Source organism: Camponotus vicinus, unplaced genomic scaffold, assembly GCF_025532165.1.
Source record: "Camponotus vicinus isolate PSW18456_S1 unplaced genomic scaffold, iyCamVici1.0 SCAF_6, whole genome shotgun sequence".
Lineage (NCBI taxonomy): Eukaryota > Metazoa > Arthropoda > Insecta > Hymenoptera > Formicidae > Camponotus > Camponotus vicinus.
The window spans coordinates 3,310,714-3,321,310 of record NW_028141978.1 but is presented as its reverse complement, the minus strand read 5'-3'; the positions used below and the strand labels follow the sequence as shown (position 1 = coordinate 3,321,310).

The following is a 10,597-nucleotide window of genomic DNA, read 5'->3' as shown; positions in this document are numbered from 1 at the left end:
TTTACAAACAAAAAATCGAAAAAAACATATATACATAAGCATAAAACACAAAAATCTTCACTTATAAATACAAAGTAAAATCAATGGAGGAGATTAATCAGGTTTTAAGGGAGCCATGAATATTCGCTGAAAAATCAAAAGCCCCGCCCCGCGCTGTCACGAACGCGGCGTTCGAAAAGCGCGCGCAGCGTCGACGCGCATGCGCGCCGCTCGACTCCCTAGTTCGATGTATCGCGCGCTCTCGTTGGCTCGGCCTATCGCCTATCGTCGCGCGCGTCTCGATTAGTCGTCTCGCGGCCTCTCGACCCTCTCGTTCTCGCACGTCTCTCGCGATGGACGGCAAAGTGCTGCGTGCGGCGTACTGCTGCCTGCGAACGGACGTATCTCCGCGCTGAGAGGGAGAGGTTGTTGCGTGGTGTTTCGCGACGAAGCTCGTGTGGATCTGTCGGCGCGCCTCGCCTCGCCTCGCCTCGCCTCACGAGGGACTCTGACGGCGGAAGCGGAGCGAAGTCGGGCGCGATCGCTCCGCGACGGACGGTTCGGAGGTCGAGTGAAAGAGAGAGAGAGAGAGAGAGAGAGAGAGGACGGTAGAGCGTGCCGAATAATCGGGCGATCCTGGCTTGCGTGTGCTCTCGTAGCGCTAGGTGAGACCCTCGGCGGTTACCTCGTGTTACTCTAGTGTTCGCGTCTAGTGCCGGGACCTGAAGGCGGACTTGTCAACGGACGCGACGCACGGCCGGATACACTCGAGGAGCTTCGCTTGTCGCGAGACCTCGGAGGTCTCTCGAGCTAGAGAGAGAAAGAGAGAGAGAGAGACACGGAGGACGGAGTCAATCTCGAGAGTGGATCTGCGGAGAAGCAAGAGGTACGCCTCCTCGACGACGGGATTAGGGGTCGTTTTCACGTACACGCGTTCTCGGATTCCTCCACTTTAGTCCTCCTTATTCGCGCACACGCGCATACGTATATAGATGTAAAATCCTCGTCGCGCGCACATGTAGAGAGATCCCTGTTCCCTGTAACAATCGTGCGAATCAGCTACAACGACGACGACGGTCATCGGCAACTTCGCTTCCTGCCGCTCCCGTTGTGTGTCCGGGTGTTCCTCGAAGATCGATACTCGTCGTGGCTCTTTCGAGAAAGAGAGAGAGAGAGGAGAAAGAGAGAGAGAGAGAGATCAAGAGAGAACAAGCTTGCCGACCAAAATAGCGAGAATAAGTTCTCTCTCTCTCTCTCTTTTCTCTCTCTCTTTCTCGCGGCGGTGTCCTTTGGCCGCGTTTCGCCCGGTATTATTTCGCGCTGACAAGTCGCGGGACGGAATGGCAGGGGGAGGGGGGGGCATGTTCGATCGAGGACGTTTCGCGTCGCCGGTAGCATCGACGGCTTTCCTGGAACGTATTCCCGTCGTTCGCGACGATCGCGAGATCGGGCGAGTGCGTTCACGTCGAGTGGGCTTGTGATACGTACAGCGAGAAATTTGACAATATATTCTACTTGGTTAGACCTGGCATATCTCGACATCTCCCGTGCGTTTTCTTCGGTACTTTGAGGTTATCTAATTTAAGTACGTTATTTTTTGAGGTTATTTGACTGCTAAAAGTTAGAAATTTCAAGTAGCTGGAAAGCAAACTTTCTACGTGTATGAGGAGAATTAACGTAATTATTGTAAACTGTAACATTATTTGAAACGTTGCTTTATAATTATTTTAAGTACATTCTAAATTGCATATTCATAATATCGCAAATTTAGATTTTATTTTATTTACAGTTTTATTTTCTAGTTAAAATATATATTTATAATATATTTGCATTAATTATTTTTAATTATTAATTGAGAGAGGGAAAATTATAATTAACAGTAGCTGGCACTGTTAACGTATAATCAATTCCTTATATTCATATAAGAGCTTTCTAGGAAATAGATTTGTATATTTATTGATAGTGATCACTTTGATGCTTCGATAACTGTATTGGAAAAATTTTTTTTTTCGAGTTAGCTATCGTTAGAATTAAGCTAAGAATTTATATACAAAAAAAATATTTTCCCAAAAGTTTAATTGCAATGTTAATAAATGACACATGACACATGTCTATCTGTCAATATAAAAACCAATATAATTATCGACACAAATTTATTAATGAGTCATCAATATTTTGAAATCCAATAATATTTACATTTGCTATACATCTTGAGATGAATATTTTAGATGAATATTAGCTCTCGTTCTCTTCCAAGCTATTAAAATAAATCTGACTTTACCGCGAGAATCTCGTCCTACCTCGCAACCATATCGGTATTTCGTGCGTCATACTTGTCGAAAAACAAGGTTACTCGCGTGTTTTCGTCTTTTAAACTTATGATCAATAGCGTATTAATTATATAAAGATTAAAGGGAAATTTATCGATTAATGATGTCTGATTTTAAGGGCTAAGGTCGTCGGAAATCGTCGACAGAGACACCAGTGCACGTAGGAAACGAAAGACCGCTCGCGATTGCGAATACAAGCTCCTCGGTGTATCCTCCTCTCCATCGTGTCTCGTTACAGAAGGCAACGGCAAGGATTACGTGTCGGTACCACGTGTATGTGCGTGTGTGCGCGAGGATAAACCGACGAGGGAGAGAGAGAGAGAGAGAGGTGAAACATTCTGCAAGAGATAAAATAAGAAACAGCGAGTGTGAAACGAGTGTCGAAAAAAAGTGCGGAGGAGAAAGAAGATCCTCGAGAAGAATCCTCCCAAGAAAGGCAACGAACAAGAGGATTCTCTCGCGAAGTCGTCTCGGCTATGACGAGGACAGGGAGTCGCTTCGATCGGTCGTCGTTGATTAAAGCCGCGGATGCCAGTGTCATCGCCGCCATCCCGTTGAATGTGGAACACGATCTCACGGTTCTTCGCTAAGGGCAGCAAGACCGCGGTGGTGCAGGAGGTGACCTCGCCGCCGCTGTCACCATCATCAACGACGACGACAACGATAACGACGACGAGGACGAGGACGACGACGGCGGCAAGAGACGACGACGAGCGGCAACAAGACAGGCTCGCGTGCAACGGCGTCGCCGACGACGACGCCTCCGTCGACGGTACGAGCGTCCATGTGTTCTACGGCGCGACGATGGATCGCGGCGCGAGTGCAGACGATCGACGCAGGCCTCCTGCTGCAGCCTCCGCCGCTGCAACCGGTGCCGCGACGGCGGCGGCACCAACGGCCGACCAGCAGTCCAGCGGGGGCGACTCCGACTCCTACGACTCCCGTCAGGTGAGTCTTTGTCTTTGCCCTTCCTCGAAATCGAAACGACTCCGAGGGATCGAGGATTGAAATGAAATAGCGACCTGGAGAAATCTATCGTGCCCCGAGGTCGAGAAGCTCTCATTTGTAGCTTATGAGTAGAAAGAAGTATAAAATTTAATGAGTGTACAAAGTTTTTTATATATATTTGGATGCTAATGGCATTATTGTATGTTATCCTTGTTAAAAGCATTTTGTCCCTCTGGCAAAATTTTCGGCGATGGCTTTTGAGATTGTTTAATACGCCAATACACAGTGTATTTACTGTTTTTTAATTTTTCATGTAATAGTTTTGGTAATTTTGTTATAATTAATACACTTGGAATTTTATTTGCATTGATATGAAAACATTCTTTTATGGCAAAATATGCTGTTTAGCCCTAAAGTAAACAAGATAAATATTAATATTTCTTTTTTAAAAAATAATTTCTTTTCTTTAACAAAATTTCTAATTCGGAAATATATCGAGATATGTCGCGTTTCTTAAATATATCAATATAGTGCATTCACTGTCTTTTGATTTTTTGTATAAAAATTTTGTTATAATTAAGTTCAATATATTTATTTTGTTTAATTTAGAGCTAAACAGCATACTTTGTTGCCATAAAGGAATACTTTAGATCAATGCAAATAAAATTTCAAATCTTTTATTAAAAATATATCAATTATAAAATTACCAAAATTATTACATAAAAAATAAAAAATAAATATTAATCTACATCATACTTATATATAAAACACTCTGTACACTCGGAGATTAGGATTAAATGTCACATAAGAAGGGAATTTAAGATCTGTAATAAAAAAGGATTCTATAGAGAAAGTGAGATTTTTAGGATTAAGTATCGTATACGGGGTGGGAGAGGGGGAAGGAATTTAAGCTCTATAATAGGAAAAGATTCTTAGAGAGAGAAAGCGAGACATTTTTATTCACGTCGGTCGTAACGAACGTCAAAGGAATTCTCGTTGCGTGTATTTGCGAGACGTATTGTAGAGGGCTTGTGTGCCTGTCCGGCAGTAAAACTATTCTCGAGTTGCGAGACGCTGCGACGAATATGGCGTTCGTTTCCTGTGCACGGGCTTTATTTATTGCACGATAAAACGCACGGCTACGGATGCGGACCATCGAACGCGCGGATGGCGAATGACTTCCCCTCCTCCTTCTCCCCCTCCTCTCCTTCTTTTTCTCTGTCCGGTGACCTGCCCCGAGGAATCGCACCTTAAACTTCCCTTTAATCGCCCCGCTAATCTCGAGCGAAGCCGGTCGACTCGAGAGCTACTCTCGTGAAGCAGAGATTTTACAAGCGATCGTATCAGCTTTCAGAGAATTCTATCGATCCTCTATTAATATGGCTTCGTTTATTAACCCGCGCGTCGTGCGAGGCAAGTTTCTTGTGTTTCGCGATCCATAATTTTCTTTCACTCGGTGATTTTTAAATCGTCGAATGTGTATTAGTTACGTCTCTTTATGCTTTTCTCTGAAGAAAAACATTCCTCTTTTATATTACCTTATCATTCTTTAAAAATATTTTATTTTTATCGAATATTATTAGGAGAAATTATATTTTTCTCTCTCTTTCTGTCGCGGATTTAATTCTATCGTTCATTAAAAATTTCTCCATCAATATTATATAAAGTATTGACAAATTTATGCTTTTTTTATTTGAATATTGTTGCGAAATTTGCAAATGTTTGATTTTTACACATATGATTTGTATAACGTAATTCTCCTTTGTACCGTTAAGCTTGAAAGTGTCTACGGAAATCCGTGCTAATGAACAACTGATATGTGACTATGCTAGTGACCTTCTTACCACCGATCACGTTTGGCACTTGCCCAAAAAGAGTCTCGTTAGTTCGGCCCAGCTTGTTAGAGAAAAGTGTTTCTGCGATAGAGACTCGCAAAAAGATTGCTGAAGAAAAGCTGCACATATATTTGATACACGAACGTATCAAATTGGCATAAAAAGAACTTCTGTCAATTAAATAAAGATAAAAATATCAACCCATAAAATTAGGGCGAAAACACATTTATAATGCAAATTTATATCGCTGCGTAATTTAAATTTCTCATTTCCGGAAGCAGGTGTCTTCACGGATATTTATTACCTACTTATTTTTAATGTCACAGCCTAAAGATCCCGTAGAATCCCGCGAACGATCATTCCGAAAGTAAATGCATCGATGGTGTTTATTAGCGTTGCCGGATAAGAAAAGCGATCTTATCTCGCGCGCGCGCGATCTCGTCTCGATCGTTTCCGTCGATTAATGTACTGGAAACTAAGCGCCTAATTTAAGGCGTGTCGTTGGAACTCCTCCTTTTCTAACGTCCAGGAGCGGACGAGCGCGTGCAACATGTAACGAGCGCTGCAAATGTGCATTAAGATCCTATGCAACGCGCATGCAAGCTGTGCAATTAGCCGCCGTGAATCTCTCGCGCATTACACGTCCCGATTTCTATGTCTTCATATCTTTGAAGTGTTCACGAAAATGTAGATCGTTCAATTTCCTGCGTAAATATCACGATTCCTTTCGTCCTAAAGCATCTGCAAAGCATGTAATGTTTCTGTATATTATAAATTTTTGAGACGAATATTTTAATATTTGTATTAAACATAATTATTCAGAGTGCATACTTCTAGAAAAAACTTGGAAGATCTGGAATTCTTAGAGATTTTTGTTTTACTCTGAAAAATCAGGAAATTCTCATGGAATTTTATTGAGACTCGGAAAATTTTTTAAAAATTGCTCTTTTGATAATTATTTTTATATTATAAATGATCAGCAATCTATTAGTATTATTATTAAAATCCTCACCAACATCAGGATATTATTCAATATATAAATATTTATTTTAAAAGTTGTATTTAGTAAAAAATTTGAAATTTTCTGGGTTTAAAATTTATTAAAATACAAATACTTTAATAATTTTATGTGGAATTTTGAACATAAATACCTGGAAAATCATGGAGTGTTCTCAGGAAATATATTTATAAAATTTGAGTATACACTCTGTTATTGATTTATATGCAGAGTTACGATAAAGAAACAGTTTTAATAAAAGTAAAAAATAATTTTTACTGCTAAAGAATTTAAAATAAAAATATTAATTTACTAAAAATTATTTAATAAATTAATAATTTAAAGAAACGCGAAATAGATTTACAAATAATATTTAACGATATAAAAATAACAAATCTGCGTTATTTTAATTTAAAATGATTATCAATAGACTTGATCGACATCCGATGATCTTGAGATCGACCGATCCAGATCATGTTTAATCACGACGACTTGCTCAAGGATTTTCCGGGATATTTTCATTATAATATTGAATGAGACGGAGAAAGAGACATCTTGAGACGAGAACTCGGTTCTCCCTACACGCCTTAACGGACTCCTTTTAGAGTAATTACGACGACCGTGACACATACTCAGAAAACGAATAATGTCGCGAATAAGGTGAGTAGAGTCTCACTTGTAGTGACTTTTGCGCGCGTAAAAAAGTAAGTAGGATGCTTTTACTATGCACATATATTATCGTTGTTATTAGATAATATGTTGTTCTGTGCGTTCTATTTTATTAACTCGAAAACACTATTGAGTCTTCCTCAAAAGGAAAAGTGCCACGGTGGCCATTTTACGTAATCATAATATATGCGATGTTCCGTACTCTGTGGGACTCGTATTTTTAAAAAATATTAATCGGTGAAAGCGACGCGCGTATCTGACTTGGCGAGGCAGATAATCGAAACCGTTTTAAGTTTCGAAACCGCAAACTACAAATAGGGAAATGTGCCCACGTGGGCGTCGAGACGAAAGCGAAACACGAGGCCTCGTGTGAACGGAAACATTTTTAGACGTATTTATGTCACTTAATTATTACAACACGTATATTTAAATATTCTTCAACTTATCAATTTTGCCGCGTAAAATATTTATTAAAATTTTTTCCCCTAATATTTTCAGATATTTCAGTCTTCTAAATATTGTCGAAAGTCCTAGATACATTGTACTTTCGTAAAGTACTTAAAGAATGCCTTTGTAAGGCATTTGTCGCCCGTAAAAGACGGAGGCGTCTCCGGAGCATGAGATAGGTTGCGTTATATGCGTCTCTGCCTTTATACAACACTTACAATCGTGTCCTTCGTTAGAGAACGAGTAACCCAATGCTTCGTGAGAAAATGAATCCGCGTTATGCGACAGTCGTGTATTGTTTCGCATTCATTGTCAGATGCTTTCCACGAAAGGAAACGCTTTCGAGCGCTTTCCATCAAAAACTCCTCATTCTTAGCCGCTGTTGCTCTTACCGTATCGTTTTTAGGAAAGTTTCTGGAAAGCATGGAAAGTTTCCCGACTCATACAAACGTTTACTCGTTTATGAAATTTTCCATAAATTTTCGTCAAAAGGTACTCGTTGGCGTATCTCGTTGGGAGAATTATTTCGTTAAACTGCTTTGCGTTTATTTCTTTAAAGAGACCATATTTTGTGTTTTGTGTGCGCGGGGTATTTATTCTCTCTGTATTTATAGTATGTTTAAGCTGCTGAAGCTGTGAATGTTCCTAATTATCGCAGTTATTATCTAGTCGAGGTCATAATTCTCAGGGCAAGGAAAATTATTCACCGTAACGTCACGCATCTGTCGCTACTTTCGTTAATAAAAATGTTTAATGATATTAAAATTGATTTTCAAGCTTCATCAGAATTAATAGATAATAATATCAGGAATCAATAAAATCGACACGAATAATTTTTACTTTAACGGCATATTCGATTTATTATTCAAAAAGCCGAATATAAAATTAATGTATTATATATACGTAAAATTAGAAAAGAATACAATTTATCATTTTATCGTATTTCTAAATTTTTTTAAAAATATCAAAAAGTAATTATTGAGAAAAGGGAGTAAGTATATGTATTTTAATTCCTTCCCACGCGCGGGTTACAAGTGACGTGACATTTCAGGGTGAGAATTAATTATTACGTTTAGGCTTAGGGTTTCGCTGTCTCTTGATTCGCCACTGCGTGCGTGCGTGCGTGCGTGCATGTGCGTGCGTGCGTGTGTGTTTATTTATTTGTGTGTGTGTGTGTGTTTGTGTGTGCGTCCATGGATATGAAACGCAGCAGCTGACTCAGTCGTGCGGTTACAGAGTGCCGTCTACGTCCGCGCTCGGCGGAATCAAAAGCCGCGTACGATTCGCTCGCTAGTGCGGTTTTGTGCTCGGAACCGACCGAGTGTTGGTCCCTGCGATTGTGTGCTCTCCCTGGAGAGCGGACATCGCCAATCGATTACCGCAATTACACTTGACGCGCCGCGACCTGCACTTCGCTCGTACCCCAGTGAATTTCGAGCGCGTGGCAGGATGATTGACGAGGATGTCACTAAAGGGAAAGCTTGGACACGAGTTCGGGGTGAAGTTTGAAAACGGAAAACGATTTTGTTGGAGCAGTAAGACGTGAAGGATGACTCATATAATGGATTATATAGTGGAAGGAATTGGTTTTATTTTTCTCGAGGATTTTCTTACGAAAAGTGAACACGAAAATAAATTAACGGTGAATTTTGCACGCATCGTAAAATGATTTGTTCGACAACATTTTACAGACTACCTAGCGAGTAAATTTTTGTTCAGTAGAGCAATTGCGTGGGTCTCGCGCAAAGTGATTCATCATCCTGGGAGTGCGTATTGATCGCGATTCTCGCGTTGCCTCTATTTTAGGGATCTATAGTCGCGGTATAATGCAAGTCATAGAATGTCTCATGATTCCGCCATTATCTGTCCGTGACGTAAAAAAAATCTCACTGGATCGCGCGAAGACAAAAGGACCTCTCGCCAGCTTCCCACGAAAGCGTTAGAATTCCATCGCCGACACGATCGAAGACAGATGTTGGCCCCGTGCCACGCGAGGGAATCGCCCGGGTTCGTTCTTATCAGAAAGAAGAAGAAGAGAAACGATGCAGCTGCTTCTGTGTATTCGCCGATCGTTACTTCTCCCGCGTTCTAGATTATCAACGAGGAGAATATCGAGGAGCGGAGCGTAAAACGTAACGAAATCCGACGAAACGAGGAGAGTATCGTGGTGTAATAAGCGATCTCCGCAAAGTCGGTCGCCGAAATTAAACTCATTCGCCGCGCTCTTCTCTCTCGGACGCCTCTCTCCCGGAAGCGGATGCCGCGCATACCGAAGTTTCACGAAAAGGGACGTCGCGCCGAGCACTGTTACAAAGCTGTGACAATTAAGCGAGCGAAATGGTGTCGAGAAACGTGCCGACACAAAGCGTCGTGATTGACGTATCACTTGTACGCGATATAATTTCATCGACGCGGGATCAGGTGATTTGACATTTGCCGGCGAATCTGAATAAATCGGAAAAAATTTGTTTCTAATAAAAAATTTTAATTGGAATCTTCGACGTTAATTTGAAACGCGAGGAATTTTTCTCGAGAGGACTTTATTGCCTGAGAAAAGGCAAGGATGGCAAGCGAGGTGATGCTGGCACCCACGCTGACATCCATATGGGAGATGGACGACGTCAGGGATATGGTTAGAAGCGCGACCGTCACCACGATTTACGTAAGTCGTGTTCTCTCTATGCAATCGTACTCGTATACTGCGTCGTGCAGGATGTGGGACTGCGTTCTTTGATTTGTCTCAATTTATGTTACGTAAAAAGTTCTCAATCCGACTAATAGAACGAATGCGCGTATTATACATCTGCGGATACGAAATGGTCGTTCATTTTTATTTAAATCTGGACGAAAATTCTTTTATCTTTGTGCTTAATATCATTGTAACATAATTGTATCGTATATTCATTTCCGAATATGATTCAAACCGCGGCTCAAGAGTCCTAAAGCCTTGTGTCCACGATGCTAGAAATCGGTCCGAGTCCTCGGATCGAAAAATGTGTAGCCAATTAATATGCACTTTTTACGGAAAGGCAGCAATTTCATTGGCTACACATTTCTCGGTCCGAGAACTCGGACCGATTTCTAGCATCGTGGACACAAGGCTTTAAACACGTGCCGCCTTATCTGCGGTTTTGGGGAGACCCACGTGCACGTGCATGAAATGTCAAAGCTCGCGCTTCGAATCGAACGGCGATAATTCTCGATTCGATAACGCGCGTTTATTATACTTGCTCTTGGCGTAACAGAGGACAATAGTGTCAAGGACAAGATTTCACTCTCGGACCATCAAATGGTCGTCACGGTCGATGAACAGCGACGGAGAGAAAAGTTCCTCGGAAAGGAGTCCCAAGTTTGCGATCCTAAGAACGAGACACGATCTTCGTGCTTCTCTT

At 41.3% G+C, this 10,597-nt stretch overlaps 1 protein-coding gene across 10 annotated transcripts in view; it reads left to right on the top strand.

The window, feature by feature from the left end:
• The first annotated feature begins 303 nt into the window (after positions 1–303).
• Patronin (calmodulin-regulated spectrin-associated protein patronin) overlaps positions 304–10,597 on the top strand; it is a 56,826-nt gene continuing 46,532 nt past the window's right edge. For 5 of the 10 annotated variants that reach the window (XM_083101652.1, XM_083101650.1, XM_083101648.1 and 2 more), the window contains exons 1-2: positions 304–865; positions 2,428–3,257. In XM_083101652.1, coding sequence (XP_082957778.1) covers positions 2,868–3,257 — 390 coding nt within the window. In that variant the 5' untranslated portion in view covers positions 304–865; positions 2,428–2,867. Of the gene's footprint in view, positions 866–1,260; positions 1,565–2,427; positions 3,258–8,438; positions 9,868–10,597 lie in introns of those variants that run through there. The other 5 variants (XM_083101647.1, XM_083101649.1, XM_083101645.1 and 2 more) reach the window with 4 other exon arrangements.